The sequence below is a fragment of the Mya arenaria genome, chromosome 6 (genome assembly GCF_026914265.1).
Source record: "Mya arenaria isolate MELC-2E11 chromosome 6, ASM2691426v1".
NCBI lineage: Eukaryota > Metazoa > Mollusca > Bivalvia > Myida > Myidae > Mya > Mya arenaria.
Genome location: NC_069127.1, coordinates 76,011,526 through 76,039,092, shown reverse-complemented (window position 1 = coordinate 76,039,092; position 27,567 = coordinate 76,011,526). Strand labels below are relative to the sequence as shown.

General features: G+C 33.4%; 2 protein-coding genes across 14 annotated transcripts; one reads left to right on the top strand and one right to left on the bottom strand.

Annotated features, from left to right (window-relative positions):
• Positions 1-79: 79 nt before the first annotated feature.
• LOC128239105 (dual specificity protein phosphatase 18-like) lies at positions 80-3,610 on the top strand. The gene is made up of 3 exons (XM_052955573.1): positions 80-207; positions 1,606-1,734; positions 2,593-3,610. Exons 2-3 carry the CDS (start codon positions 1,641-1,643, stop codon positions 3,120-3,122), a joined length of 624 nt encoding a protein of 207 aa, XP_052811533.1. The 5' UTR covers positions 80-207; positions 1,606-1,640; the 3' UTR covers positions 3,123-3,610.
• A 4,997-nt stretch (positions 3,611-8,607) lies between these two features.
• On the bottom strand, positions 8,608-26,832 carry LOC128238689 (coiled-coil domain-containing protein 181-like). Of its 13 annotated transcripts, none has more exons than XM_052954832.1 (9): positions 26,689-26,832; positions 24,728-24,837; positions 21,147-21,303; positions 19,699-20,513; positions 19,157-19,219; positions 17,620-17,640; positions 14,301-14,321; positions 12,240-12,391; positions 8,608-10,432 (listed from the first exon to the last, which is right to left on the bottom strand). In XM_052954832.1, exons 2-9 carry the CDS (start codon positions 24,821-24,823, stop codon positions 10,261-10,263), a joined length of 1,497 nt encoding a protein of 498 aa, XP_052810792.1. In that variant the 5' UTR covers positions 24,824-24,837; positions 26,689-26,832; the 3' UTR covers positions 8,608-10,260. The 13 variants fall into 13 exon arrangements, with proteins under 13 accessions (XP_052810792.1, XP_052810793.1, XP_052810794.1 ...); XM_052954833.1 differs by having other exon boundaries at positions 12,240-12,388; XM_052954834.1 differs by lacking the exon at positions 14,301-14,321.
• Between the last annotated feature and the right edge of the window lie 735 nt (positions 26,833-27,567).

Genomic DNA, 27,567 nt, shown 5'->3' with positions numbered 1-27,567 from the left:
ATATATGTTGTATGTTATAGTTTATGTTAACCTACCATTGCCATTGGGTAGCGGTTAACTCCCTTGTTCTCAAAATAATCGCCATTGTAAATAAACGTTACTCATGCCAGCATGTAATTTTTGACGAACATTTAAAATGAAACTTGTGAAATAAATATATACTGCAAACACTTAATCGACGGTCACTGCCATGAGACATTCAGAAAGGTAAGATCCTTATTTTACAGTGTCGTGATTTTGAATATCAACTGGGAGTAGGATTTGTTGATCTAGGCAACAACAAATAAATAATAATTTCATTGATATGTGCAAGTTTTCAATTTCAGTATTATTATTATTATTGTTTATTGTTATTATCACTATTATGATTATTATGATTATTATTATGATTATTATTATTATTATTATTATTATAATTATTATTTAAGGATTGATAGCATTTTTTCTTGTTAGTCTAAAATAATAGACGTGTTATACGGGATTCTTCCAATCTCTAACGTCAAAACGGGAATGTGCAAAAAACAGGGGTGTTTTAAAAATATTGAAATTGTTTTAAGTGAAGTATTTTATGGTTGAAATTGATCATAAAGAGTTATATTCATATTTTACCATGTAAGTGAAATGTTATATTGCACTAAACAAGCATTTAATGCATTAAAACAAGTTGTTTACCTTTACAATAAAACGAGAGTTGACTGACACAGAAAACAATTATGCGAAGGGGAACAACTCGATACAATCGTAATAACTCGGCCTCCTCCGACAAAGCTTCGAGGTAGACCTCGTTGCACAATCGTAACAACTCGGCCATGGCCGAAATGTTCCGAGCGATTTAAAACTGTGCCCTGAAGCCTTGCAGGTGCCCTTCATGTATATATCGTTATGTTTTGACAGAATGAAATGAAGAAAAGCCGTCAAACTCATAATTATAAGTTGGATATTTATTTTTTGTGTACGGAACTAATTGTAAAATAACATTATCTGGTAATATTTCTTGTTTTTATGATATTTTATAGACGCTATATGCTTTAACCCGGAATCCTGATCGGAACAACTACCCAATTTTGATACTAAACAATTTGTACGTGAAGGATTTGCCATATCAAAATTTTTAAAAAATCCGTCAAAATACAATTATTTGGACTATTTTTCTTGTATGCTGTAAAAATAATAGCCTGTATGAACGCAGTAGGGCATGCAAGCAAATTCAGCGCGCTAGCTTTTTTTGGTCATTTACTCACTTGTCCTACTGGGTTCATACAGCATAACTGCAAGAAAAAATGTGATCAATACTTATATTTACATTTTAAATAATAATTTATTATGATTAAAAATTAGCATTATCATCTGCAAATGAGTATTTATTCTTAAAGAAATGTTACCAACAACATAGTTTGTTCATAAATAATGGCTGATTTTTGTAACATCGTATATAATCGGTTAAATGACCTAGCACTAATCCAATCGGAGCGAAATATTGAAATAAACATTAAAGTCATCACTTCTTGCGAGTCAATATAAACATGAAATTTCACCTATAAAAAGGACTAGAAGAATGTATTAAAATGTTATGAGTATAAATCCATTTTCTTGATTTTTTTTCAGGATTTATCTATATTGAGTATCTTCTGTTGTTTACCATGAAGGCGTTTAGATCTCCGATTGCACAAGTGGATCAGAATGTGTACCTGTGTGGGATTGGCTGCATCAAAGAAGAGAATTTAAAAAATAGAGGTACATGAAGTGTTTTTGTGCTTTCAAACAACATTCATGATAAGTAAATATGTTTCAATATTGATTTGTAGCTGTAAACAGAATTTTAATTTCAATTTTATCTTGTGTTAACTTTCAAATCAATTATCTTCACAATATTTTTAATATACTGTACCACCAGGGACTCTCAGGATATGTTTACGCTATATATAATCTATAGACTATATGATTATAATATAGGGTAAAAAAATGGTGAGAAACCCCTGTGTACTGTACCTAATTACTTACCATTTATTTATATATGTTTTTCTATACTAAAGCAACTGAGATAAAAACCCTTTTTTTCTAAATAATTCAATCCTTTATCTTTAAAAATGTAAAAAGATGTAAAAATAACTGAGGAAAATCAAGAGAAGAGTTCCACAACTCATTGATCGGAAAAAGTGTTCTATGCATGAAAATATTCCAATAAAACAACCAGAATTCCAAACTTTAAAATTGAAAACTTTAGTTTTAGTAAAAATATTTTCACAATTTAATCTGTAATGTTTTTCAGGCTCTTTCTGTAGACCTGTGTGCACTTTTCTATCATGTAAATGCACTTTCAAAAAAGTCACTGATGTTGCCAAGTAATTTAATTAGTCTTTTCAAAGAATTGCCTAATTGAATGTGTACTCATACATTACTGCTGAAAGAAAGTCTTTTATATGCAGCACAAAATTCTTGAGTGAGTGATTTTTAAAATTACCAATGAAGATCAAAATCTTTCTTTACATACCTTTTCGCAAATGCAAATTAGACTTATACTAATAAAATATTACATAATGTAACAAAGAAAATCAATGCCATGATTTCTTTAACATTTCGTAACAATTTCAGGAATAACTCATATCCTGAATACTGCAGAGGAGCTCGCAGAGTTTCAATACCCAGCTCTGGATAACCTGAGTGTTCGCCACATATTAATGAGGGATGCAGAAAATCAAGACTTGCTTGCATTCCTTGATACTTGTGTGGACCACATACATTCTGTTACAAATTCTGGAGGCACAATTCTAGTCCATTGTGTGGCCGGGGTCAGCCGTTCAGCAAGTGTATGTATGGCATATCTAGTCAAATATAAAAACAAGACTCTCTTTTCTGCTTATCAACACATCTTCAACCAGAGACCATGTATTTGCCCGAACCTTGGATTCTGGCAGCAACTTGCTGAGTATGAACTCCAACTTAGTGGATCATGCACTATAGAAATGTTACCAATGGTGTTGGGAATGGTTCCCTCTGTGATGAAGAAGGACGCAGAATTCAGGATCCGGACCGCATGGATGCAGGACCTTGTTTCCATGTTCAGTGTTCATTTTATTCTTCTTCTTATTCAGATCTTGTCGATGTATTTTTGGGGAAACTAAAGGGCAATCTGTGTGTCCAAAAATAGGTTCATAATCCAGGGGTTCAACAGTTGTACTACAATATATACAGATCTGATTATGCAGACTTTATATTAAATCTCATTATAGTTTGAAGTTTTTAATTCAAAAAATTTGTGCAACAACTTACAAGGTTGTCCTCGAGGCTAGATCAGTTTTTAAGTATTGATATAGTATTTATTGATAATTCACATACAAGTTGGCATAGTCTACATAGGTGCTGTGCATTTGAATTTGTAATGCATGCATTTTGTACAAAAATATGTTGATTCTGCTTTGTATCCATATTTTATCTGTGATGTTATTCTTTGTTGAGATTAAGCAATTCAATTTTATTAGTTTTGTGAATGTGATTAGTATTTTACATATCTATTTGTATTGTTTTACTTGATTTATACACTTTTGTACAAAAGAAATATCTGTATATTCAATGAATGATTGGCTTTATGATATTAAACCTTTATAACAAGTGTAGATTAGTAATGATAGCCATGATAGGATGTCAAAGGTCATGGTCATCACATTCAATTTTTAAAAAAAACAATTTTGTGCATTTCTAGAAAATCATACCAAATAATTATGAATAAAAATCTTTAAAAGTACAAAAACATAGGCCACTCTGACCAGTTTATGACTTTTTGAGATTTTGAGTCAGTAGATCAAGAAAGGCTACTCTTTGACCAGTTTATGACTTTTTCGTGATTTTGAGTCAGTAGATCAAGATCTACTCGGGCAATTACTAGCGAATGATAGAATTACATAGATACATGATATCATCAAAAAGTATATCTTCATTGTTGTTGCCTTTGATCAGGAGATGAATCTTAAGTCTTAGCTCAGACTAAGAAAAACGTTTTTATTAGAAGTAAAAATATAATTTTCCATTCATCATCATCATCATCATCATCATCATCATCTCCAGTGATTGCATCACTCCGCAAGGAGTACATGCAATTAGCTAAAACAGTATTTACATTGGTTTTTAACCAGGCTTTCAACGAAAACCGGGTTATTAGAATGAGGTTGTTGTTGGACGGGCGGGCGGGCGGGCATCAAACATTGGTTTCTGTTCAATAACTTTAGTTAGCATTGATAGATATTGATGAAACTTGGTGTGTAGGTAGCTTATGGGAAGAGCTAGCTTGGGATTGCTTTTGAGGGGGGTGGGGCTAAGGTCAAGGTCACTGTTACTAAAAATAGAAAAATGGTTTCTGTCCAATAACTTTAGTTAGCATTGATAGATATTGACGAAACTTGGTGTGTAAGTTGCTTATGTGAAGAGCTAGCTTGGGATTGCTTTTGAGTGGGGAGGGGCTAAGGTCAAAGTCACTATTACTTAAAATAGAAAAATTGTCAAGGTCACTGTTACTTAAAATAGAAAAATGGTTTCTGCCCAATAACTTTAGTTAGCATTGACAGATATTGATGAAACTTGGTGTGTAGGTAGCTTATGTGAAGAGCTAGCTTGGGATTGCTTTTGAGGGGGGTGGGGCTAAGGTCAAGGTCGCCTGTTACTAAAAATAGAAAAATGGTTTCTGCCCAATAACTTTAGTTAGGATTGATAGATATTGATGAAAGTTGGTGTGTAGGTAGCTTATGTGAAGAGCTAGCTTGGGATTGCTATTGAGGGGGGAGGGGTCAAGGTCACTGTTACTTAAAATAGAAAAATGGTTTCTGCCCAATAACTTTGATTAGCATTGACCGATATTGATGAAACTTGGTGTGTAAGTTGCTTATGTGAAGAGCTAGCTTGGGATTGCTTTTGAGTGGGGAGAGGCTAAGGTCAAGGTCACTATTACTTAAATTAGAAAAATGGTCAAGGTCACTGTTACTTAAAATAGAAAAATGGTTTCTGCCCAATAACTTTAGTTAGCATTGACCGATATTGATGAAACCTGGTGTGTAGGTAGCTTATGTACAGAGCTAGCTTGGGATTGCTTTTGAGGGGGTGGGGCTAGGGTCAAGGTTGCCTGTTACTAAAAATAGAAAAATGGTTTCTGCCAAATAACATAAGTTAGCATTAATAGATATTGATGAAACTTAATGTGTAGGTAGCTTATGTGAAGAGCTAGCTTGGAATTGCTTTTTAGTGGGGAGGGGCTAAGGTCAAGGTCACTATTACTTAAAATAGAAAAATGGTTTCCGCCCATTAACTTTAGTTAGGATTGACAGATATTGATGAAACTTGGTGTGTAGGTAGCATGTGAAGAGCTAGCTTGGGATTGCTTTTGAGTGGGGAGGGGCTACGGTCAATGTCACTGTTACTTGAAATAGAAAAATGTTTTTTGCCAAATAACTTTTGATAGCATTGATAGATATTGATTAAACTTGGTGTGTGGGTAGCTTATGTAAAGAGCTAGCTTGGGATTGCTTTTGAGGGGGGTGGGGCTAAGGTCAAGGTCACTGTTACTAAAAATTTAAAAATGGTGTCCGCCCAATAACTTTAATTAATTGGCTATAATTTCTGATTGCCCATAACAAAAACCTGGTTTCGTCGCATTGCGGCGCTTCTAGTTTAAAATTAAAGTTTCACTATTTACAATTACTTTTAAAAGGAAGAAACATTTCCTTGTTACTAGTATTTTATATGTTGGCTGGCCAGAACTGGAACGAAAGCATCCAGGCTGGTCTGGTCAACAATGCCTTGTGGCCACTTGTTCCAAAGTATGATGGTTGTGGGAAAGAAACTAATTTGGAAGATGAAAGTGTGTGCTTGGATAAGGCTGAAGCGTTGGTTGTGCACTCTGGTAGACTTACCATTGATGAGTGGAGGATCTTGTTGTGAGTTTTCTTATAAAGCATGGTTCTTCTGGGGGGTTTGGGGCCAAGTGTAACATACATGTATTAGGTCAGTAAGCATGTCGGTGACGCTGCTTGTTCTTGCAGTGGGGCATTTAGACTGAAAGAATAGACTTGGCGTTTGAAGGGCTACATTGTATGTTTCAATCGTATGTTTCGACTGTTAATTGTAGTAAAACTTAAACAGAGTAATATTATTTAGTAAATTTAGATTTGCAGTTTGAGTTTTGAGTCTGAACCCATCCATCAGTTTGTTAGTAAACATGGGCCCTGGTTGATATGTTTGTCAGTTGGTTATGGCAGTGGTCAACAGTTTTCCAGGAAAGTTCCAATGGAAAGGAAGACCTGATTGTTCCTATGCATTAAGTATATAAAGTTCACTAGTGAGTGTAAAGGTCAAGGTCATTGTCAACCTTGCAGTGCAAGGAGAATAAAAAGAATAATAGGGAATGGAATAATGCAATAATGAGTCATTCTTTAACTTGTCTGACAATTTACACCTTTGACCAATAAATAGCCACTGTTGATTGTGTCCATTTAAAGCTTGTCTGCTTACAGATGAAAACAAAGTCAAGGTTTTGCTATAGCCTTAGTGGTGTTGTCAATGGTGGCGTCTGGCAAAAACTTGGCCTTGGCTATAAATAAAAAATACTCAAATGTATTCTAATCAGGATTGGTACACATGTTACCAAAGGGAACCACACATGTTAAGCCAGGTCCATAGCTAAAATAGGCTTTAACAATTGTTGAGTTTAGGGCTATGTAGGACTAAAAACAACAAGAGATAAGCATTGGTTTTTGCTTCGCGGTGCTCTTGTTTTGAATGTACAAAAGTAGGAAATGGTGCAGTATTTTCACAGGGCTGCTTTAACCATATATTTGTTGTCAACCATATTTGGTTTTCATGTTAAAATTAGTTGGTCACAAGGGTAATTGTCATTGCATTATTTATGTGATATCTTTGCCTTCGCATAACAAGAGAACAATATGATCATGGATTCTGAAATTAACTTGTATGTGCCTTGACATGACGAGTTGTTGATATTTGGATCAAAAGTTTGAAGGAGACAGTTAACAAGCATTCAATATTAAAGTTCTAATGATCCATCAATGTGTTTAGAATATAATTATGTCACAATTTTTCCTTGGCTGCTGTGATATAACATTTTCTTTGCTTTACACATACTTACAGTAAATGCCTTTCTTCTGAACATCTTACCGGGTACTCCTAAATATGGTAAACTACTGACATAACACAATTAAGTATGTTTCAAATGCTCCCACCATTGTCTTAACTTCCACTGGTGTATTTTTATACACTGGCTTATATGCTTTGAAATTCTAAATTAAACATTCTGCCCAAAAATAAATCGCAAGGTACTTTCCAGTCAAGAGTATAATGAATAAAACAAAGTCAATTTACCTACATAGTTTATTGGCACGTTTTATAATGAAAATGACACATATATGCAATTCAAATAGATGAATAGACTTTACAATGTTAATGTAAATGGAACATCTAAGGAATATACAATATAAATATTAAGTAAAATCTTCCATTCAAAAACAGATCTACATTATCACAGATTGTTATTCTCAACACAGCTATGCTAACCATGATTAACTTTATACAAAAACAATTCTCTGCCATTTCAATTCAGAAATGAGTTTGATTTGAATATGGATACAAATAATATAAAAAAACGTAAGAAATTTGACCAACTAATCAAAAGGCAAAGTGCTATCATTGGCTGTAGAACAATAGAGGTGGGGTATAGTATTAAACAATAGATGAAGGAATTAACTGCAGTAGTATTTTGATGCTGACAGACAATTGGCCGATTGTTCAGATCTTTGATAACGTCATGGTTGGTAACTTACAAATCATTATTGCTCTGGAAATTTAATGGATACACTTGTGATCTGCTGTATTTTTAACAAGATTTGAGACAAATGTTTCAACTGTACTTGTTTATTTTGAAATATGTGAGCACATCGGCAAATATTTCATGTTTAAAAGTCCTTAATCACGTCGTTAACTTTAACAAAGTTCTGAACAATCAGCCCTTTATCAATAAGTAGTAAGATGCAATAGCATATTGTTAATTTTTAATACAGCTTATATTGTTTATGACCATTAGAAATAAAGTTATTTTTATTACAGGTCACATACATGTATGTGTGGTGATTGCAACACCAAAATGCATAAATGCATTTCATTTTTTCTTAACAACACATCTAATAGACCAAACTGAAATATGAAAGAAAGACGGTTGTAAAATCAAAATGAACAATATAACATACGTGTACAAAGTTGTAGAACTGTACAAATATCATAAATATGGCAGGAAATGGCCAAGGAATTAAAACTGAAACAATATATGAGTTTCCTGGACGTTAAGAAAATACATTACCCAAATTATATAAAGAAGTCTTCAATAGGCTGCAGAAAACTCATGATTTCTGTAATAAAAGTTAACAGATAGATGAAGGAAAAAGTTCCTATTCAATAAATGCATGGAACGGGCTGCGTTACAGGATTTCGGGTCTTCTGGCAAAATATTCTAATACCATTTATTTATATATTTAATCAAACTTTTATGAAACTATTATGTTATATGCTGCAGTTCATCTCGTAATCATATAATGGTTCAGCCCCCCCCCCCCCCCACCCCCAAAAAAGTCATTTGTGGGATAGTCTTTTATATAACATTTAATTAAAAACAACTTAGAAAGTTGATTGCGCATGCTGGTTTATACCACTTTTATAGACTGGTTTTAATGTTTTAGCAAAATAGTGCTCTTGAATGACTGGTTGCTATGGAAATACATGATTTTTATACATGAATTTTATGTTTTCTATTTAGTAAATAATTTAGCATATTTTAGTTTGAGTACAAACAAACATAACATGTTTAGTTGAACTTTTATGTCATTCAAATGAACCTATATAAAAACAAAAACAAAATTGTCCGAAGACCCATAATCTCGCAACTGTAACAGCCCAAATATTGAAAAACCTTTCCTAATAATTAGGATGTTCCATAATCATATACACACATAATATAGTAGCATCAGTTTTTAAAATCCCCAATACTTAGAATTTTGATTTTTCAATAAAGAGATTGCTTTTTAGTATTAACATTAATTGCAAATGATATTACATAGTGTAAGCTGCACACTGTGAACCAACTACAAAACAATGGGTGAACATCATTCAGATCATTGTAGTAATGATATAGATGAAGCATTTTGTTAATTAAATCTATTTAGAATAAGCTATGCAAATGGTTCTTCAGCAAATATTGCAATGAATTGAATTGGGAAAGAAAAATAACGATGGTAAATACTGTATTGTTGACAGATATAATCGATGTCTTTAATAACATTGATTTCTTTTATTCACAATATTTAATCAGTAAATCTATCTTCATCCATAAGTATGCACCTATCTAGCAATTAAGTATTACTACGGTTATTATTTGATTTGTAATGGTTAATATGTAAAATACTCCGACTACTGAATAAACATAGAATGAAAAACAAAGCAAAGAAAACCGGACTAACTGTTCTACATAAATCAAACATTGAAATCCCATACATGTACATGTATTAAATATACCCGGAAAAAAGTGACCTTGACAGATCACTAAAATAGTCATTTACGAATTAATGACAAAAGATGCCAAGCAACATTAAACGTATGCCAGGGACCTTCTGAATCTTAAACATAGAAGATAAACAGTGTACAAATAATCAGTGATAATTTTTGGAAGAAGCGAAAAACAGATCTGTGTATTTTACCAAAACATGAATAATATCTTTAATAGTAACAAATGCAAACATTTCTCACTTGAACATGATAATGATAAAAAAATGTGGTATGAGACACATCCAAAAAATATGACACCTTGTGTGTTTGCATAACATGATTTAATATTCTTGTATTTCATATTTCAATTAAAGCCATCTCCCTAAATTTGCTGGAACTGTTGTTGTTGTTTTTTTCAAAATTGCCGCCCTTTGACAACAGTGTAAGCTTGTATTTTTCTGCCATACACAACCGTCATTCACAAACATCACACAAATGTGAACTGAACATCTAGCTAGTCACCCAAGTGAAGCACTTCATACTTTGTTCCATAAAATATTTCCATAATTTCATTGTTCAATCCTTATGAATCATTTTGATACATCCACATTCAGAAGCCTATTTGCAGCCTCATACTTTGTAAAGTACCAGGTAGCTGTCTTTAGTCTTGAAACTGACTTCTGGTATTCACAATGTCAGTTAGCGATGATCCAAAATGGTGAAAGTCTTCTAGAACCTGTAGCCATAATAGTCCACATATCGGAATGAATTTGACTCGCGAATGGATTTGGAAAGGGATATGGATTTGCGTGCCCTCCGTGCTGCGAGGCGCTGCAACTTGGCCTTCTGTCTCTCTGCTGCACGAGCCTTTCGAGCTTCCATTGCTTTATGCTTTAACCACCTGTAATGAGAAATTATTGTTAGTGTATATAAATTGCTTTTAGTTTGATTGTGACAAAAGCTGAAAGGTTATAGAATCATGCTCTTAAGTTTGTTTCTTGTGTAGAAACCTGAGTACTGGTGCTCATTTTAGAGAGGTACAAAGTAGCCTTAGTGTTGATCCAGCCAACACCTCTTGAGTGATTGAAGGTGTATACCTATACCACTCTGGTTTGAATCAAACTTACAATCTCTTGGGTGTTCAGCGGATACTTTTACCACTAGACCGCTCTCAACCTTGTTGGGATCAAACTAACAATGTCTTTGGAAAAGTCAGCAGACACATAAACAATTATACCACTCTTACCAATATTATAAGAAGTAATATTTACAACTTCCTGATTTTACACCAATTATCAAACAATTTATTATCACATATCAATCCTTCTCCTTGACAACATTTGATCAGTGTCATCTTGTGTTAAGCGGGAAACCAGACCCCCCACTAGTCCGGATTGATGACTAAACTAAATTCAAAACCCTGTGCACAGGACTGAAGATCAAACCCAGGATGCACAGGTGTGAGCTAATAACCACTGTGTGCTGAATACATCAGACAAAGTGCAACCTTACTGAGTCTTTCCTGAGATTTAAGAAAACAATTCTATAGAATAATTGAAGTAAGGATAATACTTATAAAGTGGACTACTTGGTACTTCAATATCAGGAAGTATAATACCCCCGGTAAATCTCATCTGCTATGTTAATAACCAATAGTTATTCTAAGTGAATATTTAATTTATCAATTTAATATTTAACACCAGGGAAATTAAGTTAACACTACTTGAGTAAATATTTGTTCTTGTTAAACATTTCAGTTAAACAACGTAATCAGTAAAATGAGCTGTCACAGAGACATTGCGCTTGATTGTTCTGCCGCTGTTAAATTTAAGGATTGCAAAACTTCGGTGAAATGTGCATGGATCACTGTAAAATTAGATTACATGCAAAGCCTAAACAAGTAAAAAATACAGGGGCAAAATTTGCATTATATGCAAGATAAGAGTTATCATACGTGGTTGTATAAAGATTTAAATGAATGCAATACATAAAGTAGTTTTGTTTATCTGGGTCTGCCCGCATATTGCCTGCATTATGTCTTGACCCCTCCATGACGCCATCATGACTTCAATTGTGTTTAAATGCCATAAATCATATTGGATAGAATTGACTGTGATACCCAGTCAAATCCAGATATTAGAAGACTTAAAGGAGCAGAGTGTCAATTGTGGGATAGACCTTGATATAACATCTGCGATACCCAAACAAAGATTTCTATAATAAAAAGGTGATAACTCTTGAGTGAGTCAAGCAAGACGCATTGTTATCAAACTTGTCTAAGATATAATGCCCTTTCAAATTTCTGTACCAAGTTGGTGATGAATTGACAAAGGTTTCTAAGTAATTGATCGGAATTTTTTTTAATTTAAGGGTGATAACTCTTAAGTGGCTAGAGCGATATGGCTGGTTATGGGACTTATTTGATATTTAATGCCCATACACATTCTGACCAAATTTGTTGATTATTAATCAATGGCTATTAATGTTAATGATCAGGCAACATACAGCACACAACAGCAAGAGACAATTTTAAGGTATGGGCAATTTTAAATTTTCTTCGGGCCAAACTTACTGCTGATAAGCCTCTTTATCTAATTATTTAGCTTCTAAGTCTGATAGCAAATGTAAAACATTTCTCAGCTTAAGTCTTTGTATTTTTGTATGGTACGAAGGTGCAAAATCATGCAAATATCAAATTCCCAGCTTACTGTTTATAGGCCTTTTCACAGTCATCCCTGCTGCGTATGAAGTAGCCATCATGCATCTCCTGCTCCTGCCTTCGCTTAAGCAACTTCTCCTTCTTAAATTGCGAGGTCTTCTCCTTGAGCCAGTTTTGGAATGCCTCTTCTTTCTCTTTCTTCTGGAACAGATGGCATCAACACTAACATTCTAACAAAAGCATATGGCACAGTTCACACATTCTTAAACGGAAAGTATTCTTACTTGACAATTAATGGCATCAGCACTCATATTCTTACATTAACAGTTGGCATCAGCACATTCATACATAAACCGATGGCATTGGCACTCACATTCATACATAATCAGTTGGCATCAGCACTCACATTCATACATAAACAGTTGGCAACAACACTCACATTCATACATAAACAGTTGGCATCAGCACTCACAATCATACATAAACAGATGTCATCGGCACTCACATTCATACATAAACAGATGTCATCGGCACTCACATTCATACATAAACAGATGTCATCAGCACTCACATTCATACATAAACAGATGTCATCGGCTCTCACATTCATACATAAACAGATGGCAACAACACTCACATTCATACATAAACAGATGGCATCGGCACTCACATTCATACATAAACAGATGGCAACAACACTCACATTCATACATAAACAGATGGCATCGGCACTCACATTCATACATAAACAGATGGCATCAGCACTCACATTCATACATAAACAGATGGCATCGGCACTCACATTCATACATAAACAGATGGCAACAACACTCACATTCATACATAAACAGATGGCATCAGCTCTCACATTCATACATAAACAGATGGCAACAACACTCACATTCATACATAAACAGATGGCATCGGCAATCACATTCATACATAAACAGATGGCATCGGCACTCACATTCATACATAAACAGATGGCATCAGCACTCACATTCATACATAAACAGATGGCATCAGCACTCACATTCATACATAAACAGATGGCATCGGCACTCACATTCATACATAAACAGATGGCATCGGCACTCACATTCATACATAAACAGATGGCATCAGCTCTCAATTCTCTCATAAATAGTTGGCAACTGAGCACTCATATTTTCTCATAAACTGTTGGCATCAGCTCTCATATTCTCTCTTTAAAAGTTAGTCAGCTCCCAAATTCATATATAATTAGTTGGCATCAGGACTCACATTGACACATGCATTAGCACTCACATTCATACATGCATCAGCACTTACTATCTTACATTAACAGTTGGCATTATCACTTACATTCTTTCACAATCTATAGCAACAGGCAGTTTTTACCTTGCTGACATATTATACAAATAGTGTTTGTCAAATTAAATTAATGCTTAGTTAAAACAGAAGTCTAACTATTCTCAGCAATAGTAAAGATTTGTTAGAGATTTTAATTGCAAGTCATATACCGCTAACAAGAGCACCACATAGCGAACGCCAAAACTTGTCTGTTTATTTAACATAAAAAAGGACATAAACAAAAACAACGATAGATGATGCGCTTAACTTGCGAACAACAATACAATGAAACCAGATATTAAACTTTTATCTTTAGCAATAAATTCCAAACATTTGATCATCATCTCTCCACTGTCATGAAAGCAAACTGAGCAAGCACTTTATGGATATGTACCAGCACAAGCATATCATCATGCATGGAAAAATGGCATTCAATTTGTGAATCTCATAATTCAACACCTTCCATTTGCCAAACCTTACATGTACTAGTATCACAGCCCAAACCATCATGTTGGACAGGGTAAGTTAGGTCATAACTTGATACAATAATTATCAAAGGCATATAGCTTTTCATTTGCCAAATGTCTAAAAATCACAGTTTGTTACCATTGTAAATTTATTTTTATAAATACATTTTTTTTTTTAGTTTTTTTGATAGTAAATTTGTTGTATATTGTTTCATTCTCCTACATCCAAAATCAAAAGGAATTTATTCAATCCGAACAATGTTTACATTTTCCAGACAATTATGATTTACATCTAACGTGATCTAACTTACCCAGTCTTCAGTTTCCACACTCTGTTATATGAAAAGAGAACATTTATTTTTAAACACAATTTACAAAGAAAATATATAACATACGGTGTTAAATAAACATTTGAGTTTAGAAATCACACTCAACAACACACTGACCCCATTTTACTGAAAATAATGGAAACGTTTCCTCAACATTCCTGCCCAATATAAAGACATAACCACTCAGACGTTCTACCTATCACAAAGACCAAGATAATGACAATATCACCAAAACATTATACCTAAGATATAAAGAAATATCACCCATGCATTATGCCCAAGATGATGACAATATCACTGAGACATTCTACTCAAGTTCTATCTAAGACACTATCACACAGACATACTTACTCACTATAATGACTCAAAGACCCAGACATTCCTACCCAAGATAATGTCTTACACATGCATTCCTACCCAATAAAATCACACTATCACAAAGGCATTTCTATCCTACCCATGATAATAATGCTATCACCCAGACTTTCCTACACCACCCAAGATAATCACACTATCACCTACTCATTCCTACCTTACCCGAGATAATAATGCTATCACCCACTCATTCCTACCCTACCCGAGATAATAATGCTATCACCCACTCATTCCTACCCTACCGGATATAAGAATGCTATCACCCACTCATTCCTACCCTACCGGAGATAATAATGCTATCACCCACTCATTCCTACCCTACCGGAGATAATAATGCTATCACCCACTCATTCCTACCCTACCGGAGATAATAATGCTATCACCCACTCATTCCTACCTTACCGGAGATAATGATGCTATCACCCACTCATTCCTATCCTACCGGAGATAATGATGCTATCACCCACTCATTCCTACCCTACCGGAGATAATGATGCTATTACCCACTCATTCCTACCCTACCTGAGATAATAATGCTATCACCCACTCATTCCTACCCTACCTGAGATAATAATGCTATCACCCACTCATTCCTACCCTACCTGAGATAATAATGCTATCACCCACTCATTCCTACCCTACTGGAGATAATAATGCTATCACCCACTCATTCCTACCTTACCAGAGATAATAATGCTATCAACCACTCATTCCTACCCTACCGGAGATAATAATGCTATCACCCACTCATTCCTACCCTACTGGAGATAATAATGCTATCACCCACTCATTCCTACCTTACCAGAGATAATAATTCTATCACCCACTCATTCCTATCCTACCAGAAATAATAATGCTATCATCTAGTATTATGACACTATCACATTGACAATTACTTCCTTTCCCAAGATTGTGATCCAGATGTCATTCCCTAACCAGGATAATCACACTATCACCCAGACATTTTTACCCTTACTTGTGACAATGTCACTCAGGCATTCCTACCCTACCCCAAAAAATCACCCAAGATTATGACACTATCCCCGAGACAGTTTTGCCCAACCCAAGATAATCACATTGTAAAGACTATTCCTTCCCATCCCAAGACAAATTCCTACCCAAATCAAGATGATCACACTTTCACCTGGACATTCCTACCCTACACAAGATAATAAAGCTATCACCCAGACATTCATACCCTACCCAAGATAATAATGTAATGATCTGGACATTCCTACCATACCAAAGATAATAATGCTATCACCCAGGCATTCCTAACCTACCAAAGATAATAATGCTATCACTCAGGCATTCCTATCCTACCAAAGATAAAAATGCTATCACCCAGGCATTCCTATCCTACCAAAGATAATAATGCTATCACTCAGGCATTCCTATCCTACCCAAGATAGTAATGCTATCACCCAGGAATTCTGACCCTACACAAGAAAATAATGCTATCTCCCTGAGATTCCTCCCCCTTCCAGGCATTCTACCCTACCAAAGATAGTAATGATATTGCATAGACTTCCTTCATTAGCCAAGATAGTAATGCTTTTATCCAGACATTTCTTACCTTTCCAAGATAATAATGCTATCACCCTGACATTCATACCCTATCCAAGATTAGAATGCTATCACCTAGACATTACAACCCACCAAGATATTGCTATCATTCAGATGTTCATACCCTACCCAAGATAATAATGCTATCACCTAGGCATTCCTACCTTACCCAAGATAATAATGCTATCTCCTAGGCATTCATACCCTACCCAAGATAATAATGCTATCTCCCAGGCATTCATACCCTACCCAAGATAATAATGATATCACCTAGGCATTCATACCCTACCCAAGATAATAATGCTATCTCACAGGCATTCATACCCTACCAAAGATAATAATGCTATCACCTAGGCATTCATACCCTACCCAAGATAATAATGCTATCTCCCAGGCATTCATACCCTACCCAAGATAATAATTATATCACCTATGCATTCATACCGTACCCAAGATTAGAATGCTATCACCTAGACATCTCAACCCACCAATATATTGCTATCATCCAGATGTTCATACCCTACCCAAGATAATAATGCTATCACCTAGGCATTCCTACCTTACCCAAGATAATAATGCTATCTCCTAGGCATTCATACCCTACCCATGATAATAATGCTATCTCCCAGGCATTCATACTCTACCCAAGATAATAATGATATCACCTCGGCATTCATACCCTACCCAAGATAATAATGCTATCTCACAGGCATTCATACCCTTCCAAAGATAATAATGCTATCTCCCAGGCATTCATACCCTACCCAAGATAATAATGCTATCACCCTGACATTCCTATCCTACCCAAGATAGTTATGCTATCACATGCCAATTCCTATTATTTGTTTAACTGCTGAGCAATGGCAACACATTTTCCTTTTTTGGTGAACTTTTCAAAATAATCATTGCCAGAGAAAGACTTTATTACAACCTTGAAACAACCCAGATACAAGCTTAAAAACAAATATATTACTGCATTAAAAACAACACACGGATCATCAAATGAGGCCATAAATATTTCAAAGCAATGACATTTGGTTACATTGCTGTCTTAAAGTTTGGCAGGGTAAGTTAGGCCAGAATGTATATTAAATTTACATTTTAATTTGGCATTTTTGTATGTTTTTGCCAAAGGTACAAATGTATGCCTTGATAAAATTTAGATCTCCAAAACTATGTAATCTGTCATTGTTTACACATTATCATAACTTCTGAAATTATAATTTTCAGATTTTCAAGAATGTTTAAAATCAATTTGGCAAAACAAACACAATACAATTCACTTTCATCAAGTTTGTTTGTTTTCTCCGAACAATAAACTTCATGCAAAATGACACCAACAGAAGCTTCTCTAACTTACCCCATCTTCTGAATCTGCACTCTGTTATATGAAATGAGAACAAACACAAGCTATACACACAGAAGTTATGCACTGCTAAACTAACATGGAGTTTCTAAAACAATCAAATCTAAACGCAAGTCTTAATAGTAAAAGGAAAGTGAGTGGATAGACTATTTTAAGATTATCACCAAAAGAAAGTCAAGTTCCCAGAGGAGTAGAATTGAGCAAATTTATTGAACTCATTTCAGAAATAGAATGTGTTCTCAAGTAGATTAAGCTTAAGCTCAGAATTAATATCATTCTCATGCGATCTAGCACACTTACGAAGCTTCCAGACAGTCTCTAACCTCTTACTGCAAAATTTATTTTCACTCTAAGACTAGCAATAATATGCAGTTAATTTCTGGCCTTAGATCTAAAGGTCAAAATTCCTCATTTTACTTCCTATTAAAATATTTTATAAGGCAGAAGACTGTATAAAATATTTTTTGCATATATGTAAGTATTTTTTGAAGAAAATGCATAAGTAAAATTAATTCTTAATTGCACAAAAATAGCATGTATGTTAATGATTTAATCTTTAGAGAATTTAATAAGCACTAAAAATTATTAATAAAACTTCACACAAAAATATAGAAGCAACATGTTAGCCAATATTTATAGTTTGGTGAATACATGAAAACATACAAACAGACAGACAGACAGCAAATTGATATATAAACACTATCCATATGTAAACATTTTCTCTTTAAGTTAACTCTAACTTTTAAATCTCTTAATTAGGTATTGATGCATTTGATGGGACTGAAAATTATTTTTTTGGCTTTTTTAGAAATGTTGTTTTTGCTGCAGCCCTAACAAATTGCAATAGAAACACAGCTTTTCCAATCAAACAATTATTGTTAATTTTAAAGTTATTCTATATGACCTAGCACATTGGTGGAGCAATATCAAAGACATTTTTGGCTTATTTGACATACAGATATATTGTACTTATATGAAGTATTCTTGTTAATAAGTGACAATTTTATGATCACAAATTTACAATTACAGCAGTTATAATGCGCTTTACAAAACTTGTTAGAATTTCCCTTTTTTTGTATACAGACATTTTTAACATTTAATTTTACAAATTTAGAAAGGAAATTTCAAAATATTACAAAAGGTGGGATACCCCACTTATAAGAGCATCAAATGTCTTTGAAGTGACTGAAATTGCCAAGAGAAACAAACCACAGATCCCCACAAAAAAGCAAACAAAAGCAAGAAAAATACTGTTCTTTTAAATCAGAAATAAAAGCTTTGTAATTTAAAAAAAAGTTTGAAAAATCCTATGATTTAATAAACAAAATGAGGTAGAAAAATATAAATATAAAAAATCCTATAATACAAAATAAAAAAATACCACAAGCCAATGTAATTTTAAACTCTGATTTGACAATTCCCGCAAGGAAATGAAAGGATCTGTATATGTGAGGTCAGTCAAGTAATAATGGATTATAAGTTTCCCATGACAATTTGTATAGCATGATTTGAGGCACACAGACCAGGATACCTTATAGTAGAGCATATCGTAAGTCTGGAAGCTCTTGTTTTGCTCAAACTCTTTGATTCTACGCTGTTTTAGAAATAACATATCTCAGTTATGCACTTCATTATCTTTTCCTTTTGCCCTTATGAGATAATTAGGTTTGTTAATGACATTTGTACATAAATGCATTATTGAAAAATATGCGCAGCTAACTCAAATAAAAATATGTATAATAATAATCATCATTGTATATAAATGATGCCATGTGCATTAAATTTATCAACTTTGAATATCAAAAAAATGTAAGGACATACATCAGAAAAAGCAAGAACTAATCTATCTACTGCCAAATGATAGAATGCATGATCATGTTGTCATTTGATCACTTTTCATCATATATAGCAGAATTTACCAAATGAAAACAAAATATCTGGACAAAAACACTTTCAGTGACAAAGCCATTTTATATGAATGGTATTTAATTAAAAATTGCATAAACTTAAATGATCTTGCATTCTATTGTAATCACCGCGGCAACCACTCGAATGCACTGCCGATCTACCTACCCTGTCTTCTTTCTCGTTTTGCCTTCGATCATCTTCATCGTGTATGTTCTTCCTTCTATCTGACTCTCGTTTCTTCTTCAACCATGCTTCAAATGCTTCCCTGTTCTCTCTCTCCTTCTGTTCATCATCGTCACGTTTCTTCCTCTCATCCTGTTGTTTCTGTTTTTCCATCGCTTTCTTTCGTTCCTCCATCAGTTGTTTTTCTCTCGGTGACAGTGCGTATGGTGAGTTGTAATTAAAGTCTTGAAGAGCTGATCTATGTTCAATGGAGGCATGTGCTGATGATGGTCGCTCCTTTTGAGGAACCGTTCTAATATTTCGTCTTGATGACGCGGACGCTGTCGCAGGTCGAGGTTTACCAGGTGGTATTGGTTGCAAAGGTTTACTTTTATCAGATTTGTCATTTCGTTTATCATTTTCTTTATTTTCTTTGTTTCCATCTGGATTCATTGCCAAAAAGTCTTTAGCCCTGACATCATCAGAATCAACCAACTGAAATTGTCCGTCAATTTCAATTAACACAGAGTCTTTTTTGCCCGGATTTGATTTCTTTGTATCAACAATTGTCTCTGATTTATCATCCACCTTATCATCACTCTGTTTTTGTTGAGGTTTAGACTTCCCTGCAGCACTTGCATTCTCTTCTGTCCCGCTCTCTTCTCCATAATCAGGAGGTGGAGCCACTAGGTCAACAAGGTCAGCTTTAAAACCAACCTTAGAGTCTTTCTGTTTCTCTAGAGGAGTTGGGTCATTTTTAAGATCCTCATTTAAAACTTTAAGCCTCTCTTTAACATCATATTCTGGTGGATCTTCATCTGAAAGATGTTTGTAATACATTTATTAAATATGCATATCATTAACGAGCTTTTAAATTAGAAATATATTTTTTACCTGAGGGTAGCAACTTGTCCTCTTTTGTTATAACTTACAAAACCTGGTGACATGGATCCAAGTCTGAACCAAAGACAGCAATATCAGCTGCAAACCTGGTGTCCTTTGCAATAACTGATACAAAGATGGTCTCACTTATGAATTCTGACATAAACTTGCATATGGTAAGAGTGGTCTTATAAGTGGTAAATATGTCAGCCTGTTACCCAAAAGGTTGTGTGTTTGAGCCCTAATCCAGGCATGTCCTGTTGGCCTCTTAGCAAGGACACCGTTGTCAAACCAGGACAAAGACCTGAGTGTGAATTAAGTAAGCCTATAATTGATATGGTTTTTAAATCAGATTATGACTTGACCTACTTTGTTTAACAAAAAAGTATATATAATCCAAGCCCATGTGTATTTGTTTGTCTAGAGTAATCATGTGACATGTACATCTCTCTGTTGGTTACTTAATATAACATTTATGAATATTAACATGAGGATGGTTCAGCATCATTTCAATCATTTTCATAATTCAGATAAACAAATCAGTATAAACTAGCATTGAGAACCCCTACCTGGATAGCCCATTTCCGTTTTGAGATTGTCCAGCTCCTCCAGTGCCCGTTTCTGGTCCTCAGTGAGGTTGTAATCATCGATTTCTGAGTCCTCATTGTCTGAGGTGTCACGCACTACCCCTCTATCCATTGTTGACTGCCCTCCTGGCGTTGATGTCTGCAAGTTCAAGTTCTGTGAGTTATGATGGTGTATTATTGAAATAGAATATTATTATGTGCTTTTTATTTCAATTCAAATCCTTTTTGCCATATGGCAGATTTCTCGTTTTGGTGACCAAAAAGTTCCCGGCGAATATTGATTTTTAAAATTTATTGCAGATTTGTGATTTCAACATAATCTTTTAAAGCAATTTCTTATCTATCATATTTTAGAACATTTGCAATGATTTATTCATGCATTTTTATAAAAAAAAGAATTTTGTATCACCATACCATTTGTGCTAGTGTTACAATATTGCCGGTAAAAACTTTTTTTTTTAATATTTTGATCCAAAGAAGTATTTTGTCTTGCACTAAATGGTTCATTTATCTATAAAACAGATTGTACAGACAAAAAATAAAGATTGTTTCGTTTTTCTCAAATAAATTTATTGAAACAAACCCTAATTGGACAACAAGACAGAAAATGTTTTCTGCAAACATAGGTTTTCTTTTTATATCAAATCAGATAAGCTTTAAACATAAATGTTTTGTTGTGGTAATATAAATGTCTCTAGTATGGTGCAATTATCATTACCTTTGATATCAAACATATATGTTATAAATTGCTAATTGCGAGTAGTGCTAGTGTTACCACAAAACAGAATGAGTAACATTAGCAGTATGTCACATTAGCAGTTGGACAGAATGTTTCACAACAAATTAAAATACAGACCTACCACAGACTGTTTGAGCTTGATACAGTATAAAACAAACTATATAAATGATTGATAAACACGGTCAATTGATAATCACAAAAATTCTTAATTCTGTCCAATAAATAACGATATCAAACACAAAAGCGGTACGAATTCAATATAAACTACGTACCTAATGAATGAATACTTACAAACGATAGTTTACAGACGACATTGTTATGTTCGAATAATTAACTCTGGGAAAGTCATCAAATTTCAACGATTTTCTTGCTTTATTAAGCGCTTGTCTTAATGCTAGCGTGACATAATGTTAACGTTACATCGAAGGACAGAATGAGCCAAACTTGGATTAAGTTTTTATCAACGGTATTCACCACTATTTTTATCATTTCAATGTCAACTGTGAACCAGTCCAATATAAAAGTAATCGCTACCCGGATGTTAACCCTCAGTCGGTGTAAATTATTCACGAATAGAAAAGGTGCTATCGTCATGCTAAAATGGGACAGAATCGATTTTGAGTAACATTAACACATTTTTAGACCTAAAAAACTTTATGATCGGGAATGACCAATTTCTTGTTACATGCAATACTGTTTTTATCCGACACGTAGTCTTTGTTTTCAGTGATTTAATAAAGGTGTGTTTAGGCTTAAAACAGTTAGCACAGTTATTTAACACAATATTTTCATTATTTTAATACAAATCACTTCTATTAGGTGTTCTTATTGGGTTGGGAAAGGCAATTGCTGTATATATGACGTTGACATGCAATAACAATAAATGAAAGCAAATGGGCCAAATAATTGCCTTTTTTGTGAAATCTGCCATATGTGATTTCAAATGAAAATAAGTAACAAATATAAGAAAATAATAAGACTTACTTAACATCAACACTTATTTTTTAATAAGAAAAGATAACATAACATTACACTAATATAACATTGACTCATTTTGTCAAACTAATTTAGCATCATTTTTTTAACTTAAAAACAATGAGTAAAATCATTTGTGTGATGAATGTATCATGTGATAAAAAAGTGCTATTATTTACCTGCTGTAAGTGTTTAACACGTACAGTATTGAACTAGCATGAAGTAATCATGACTGTGTTATTCCAAGTATTCCATTACAATGGTGTTCTAATATAGAGATTGCTATTGCTTTAAGACGTAAAGCCAATTATTTATTTAAAACATAAATAAAGGTAGAAACAATCCAGTCGTTATGGAAGTGATTTTGTATAAAAGGCAATCGCAAATCTATGGAAAGTCAATAATGGAAAGGCTACTTCAGCAGTATAATCATCAATTATGCAAAATATTTACAAGCCTATCTACATGTATGGACATAATTCACTCCAGGCATTAACTTAACATTGTGCTGCCTTGTAAGCTATATCATGTGTACACAAAACCACTGTTAAAGGATTAGTATATGCAAACATGACTTTTATATTATCAGAGTCTTATGACAAAAGTAATTAGACAGCTTTTCAAGTTGATGATTAAACCTTTGAAGCAAATAATCAAATGTATGCATCAAAAGATAACTTATATCCAATGGCAACAGCAAAAAGCAGGTTTTAAATAACATTTTAATTTGTTTTTAAGATAATCTTTCCACTCAGTCTATATTTCAACTATCTGATGTTCAATGAATTATGTTATACAGGCGAAACATTATAAAAATTACTTGAAGAGAGCTTGCAACTATTACAAATATCATAGTCTAACACCAACTTTACACTTGATGATGAAAACTGGTAAGCATTTAAAAATTAAACTTTAATGTTTCATGTGTTTTAAGTACTAAGCCAGATTAATAAGTCATACAATGTACCAAGTTTGTTACAATTATTTTTTTATATAGAATGATCATTCTAAATAAGAAAACAAACACCACACAGTGCCATATGAACCATGTACATAAAGTTGTTATAAGTGTTGTTTTTAACTATTGTCTTTAATTTCAAATTCTTCATGAATTAAAAAATAAGCAACATCAGCAAGATGTCTACTATGTGATTGAGGCTGGTCTAAATTGTGAATGTATACCTAATGGTGATCTCAAAGCTCATATACAGACATTATGCGAGTAATTCTGCCAACTTGCAAACATAAAAAGTAATAGTCACTCAAACTAAACAGTAAACTACTTACGGTTATTTAAACTACTATAGCAAAGTAGCATTATATGGAAAAAGAAAATAATATCGTGCTTGGAAAACAATTCCAGTGTTTAAATACACAAATTTCGTTTATATAGAGTTTGTCGTTTTAATTGCTTACAAACATGCATATTCTGACATTAATGTTGCTAAGATTTTAAGTTAAAAAAATTCAAGTAAACTGTATCACTTATAATGTTCAAATAAAAGTGCCAGATGGTTTATACATAAAAAAAATCATAATTAACGAAAATAATTAGAGTAGGGACTTAGAAATATGATATGTCATGTAAACACAGAGCTAGAAAATTAATTATATGATGTAAAAAAAAACAGAATATAAACAGTTAATAATAAAGTAAGTCTTTGAGTTAGAATAATTATCTAACGAATTTCAATCATTAATTATCATGAACCATGCAAGCAGTTCACACAAGAAGAAAAGGTAATAAATGAATGAACTGAAAATCATGCAGTATTAGAGAAACATTAATTCATATTGTTACATAACAACAGCAAACATCCTTTTTTCTTTCTTAAACCTTTAAAATCACCTGTTTTTCCGATTTTGACTTTTCCTCACTCTCTATATAGGAGTTCAACTCCTTTTCAAAATCATCTAATTCATTTGGATCTGTTGAAGTTTCCATTCTTCTTTACTTCTCTGTAAACCAACAACATATGATTATAGAAAACAATATGCAATGCAACTGTATTTTATCTTGAGTATCAGTCACATTCATATACAAGGGGGGAATCCCCCTCCCCTTAGCATACTGAAAACTCCATTTTGTACCAAAATTATGCATTATGCATTTTTTTTTAAACTATTTCAAGAGGCTACGTACAGATGTCATTTTTTTAAATTCCTAGTACTCCCTCAAACCCCACCTAAATAACGCACACCAAAAAGGGAAAATGTGACAAGGGAGTGTGGGGGGCGGGGGGGGGGGGGGGGGGAGGGGGGCAGCTTTATATATGTCACATATATGTACACCTGGTGATCTGGAATGAGTCTCAAGAATAAAAAAATATTATATAATTGTATATCAACAGTAATCAGTTTTCTGGTACTAAGTTTTTTGTTCAAACAAAGATGTAAAAGTAAAAGCTTGACCATGTCTTAGAAGACTATGATTGAAAAATCACAATTCAGTTCTAAATCAGTGCAAGCTAGAATATATATCAATATATTGTGAACATTATTACTGTTAAGAAGAAACCAAAAGGTCAGCAGACTCTGGATCAGAGTGATCCACGTTCAATACCCCTTGTTTATGGGAAGATTTTAGTACTGGTCATCACCCAGGAATGGTTAAAGTTTAAATAATAAACAATTCTTAAGAATGCTGAACGAAGTGAACCACTGTAAATCAGGCTGCCCTTTGTTTCATTTAAAATGGTGTAGAAAAAGAAAAGTTATCTTTGTTTTAAGTCATCATTCGAAGCAAAATGGTGCCTTCCAACGTAGCATTTATAATGTAATTTATCACATTGTATACACACACTGATAGTTAATAGCAGCATGATTTGTACATGAACAATTACATATAATCGTTCAACACTAACATTTCACAAATTCTTTACTTTGATTAAAATCAATAGTAGTATATGAAACAGATTCTAAAAATGATTGATTTTATTAAAATCTCAGCTGAATCAATGGAATATCTATTTGTTGCATATAGTGTCTATTGTCTAGTTTGGCACTACTTTAAAAGAGATTCACTTATTATTATTACCCAATTAAAGCAGTGCCCCTCCATAAAATACATAGGTTGTTCACTTTGGCAACAAAAAGGTTCACTTAGGTGGTGGTTCACCTGGTAATTGTTCACTTCGTCCGTTGTATTTCTACAGCCGATTTAAAAAAGACACGTACAATAATTTTAAGCTCTTCAGTTGTTCATCATTGTGATGTTAAATGAATCTACCAATTAACTCAATACTTGATTAACCCATGGAAAATTGTCTTCCAATGTAAGTTTTACAAAGGACATGTTTAAAAACCTTTTGGTCCATCATGTTATTTTAATTATAGAATATAACCAATGATTTACCTCAAACATATCCAACTTATTAGTTTACTTCAACTCTCTTATAATGAATTATGGATGGATAAAAAATATCCATTGACATAAATGAAAAATACAAAGATAGGTGGATAAAATACCCTGGCAAATATCTTTGTAAGGCCATTTAAGCAAGAGTTTACCTGTACATGATTGTAACATTTTCACTGTCAAGATTGCATTTTGTAAATTAGAAATGGTCAGAAAAGATTAGAAGACAAATGCATGCATGTGTTAGCAAGATTAATACGTGATCAGCATGCAAATACGTGCAGTCATGCTTCAAAAATGTTATGTGTAAAAACTGATAGGTATTTGTAAACATGCCCCAGAGTATGACACACACAGGTAAACATGTAAATAATTCGTTTTGCATGCTATTTAAAGTTATAATAAACATACTTTATGCTAAATGGTACTCCCTAAAAATCGAAGGCATATACCTTTATACTCTAATATAAGCTTCGAAACGTCAGGACATTATTATGGTAGAGAATTCACATAGATTCCATCAGAGTGTTTGGGCCGTAGCCTGGCAATGACGAATTGCTGATTGAAGCCCTTGTTTCGAATATATATTTTGACTCCGTCCTTCTTGAAAACATTATGATATACAATTTTAAATGATGTTATAATATATAAAAATAAATTAATAACGATAAAATATGAGAATTTATATCATTTTGAACGATTAGAATAAAAATATGAATAATTAGAAAATTCGTATACTCCACAGGTACTCCCATTAAAAATTGGACGAAACATTTATTCGTTATCGAAATTAAGGTTATAGTCAACTAGTTCAACTTTAACTATCTTTTGCTCATTCGGAACTCCTCGGCCATTTTTTCAAAAACAACCTCGGATGTATGCCGGTACATCTGTTGAAGTAGTCCGAATTTTTTTGAATAAAAGCATTAATTAAATGTTGTGTTTAAGAGTTGTATTCATTGCTCTCAGTTTAAATTGATTGCCAGTGAAGTGTATTATTGCAAACATAATTACGATTCCCAAGAGTTAAGTCATAAATTTTAACTACTAAATAAGATTACTACGCGATCTATTTGCAGCGGACTTAAACGTACCACTTTTTAAGTATGTAAACCGTCCATATACATCCGAGGTTGTTTTTGAAAAAATGGCCGAGGAGCTCCGAATGTCTTTTGCTGTGTGATCCGACAGAAATCCGATCGAAATTCGTTATTCTTGATTAATTCATTTATTCATTCTTTGATTAAACAATTGATTGACTGATTGATTGAACTACTAATCTCTTTTTAATCTATTAATTGCAAATAAACTTTATAAATTTACTTAATTGT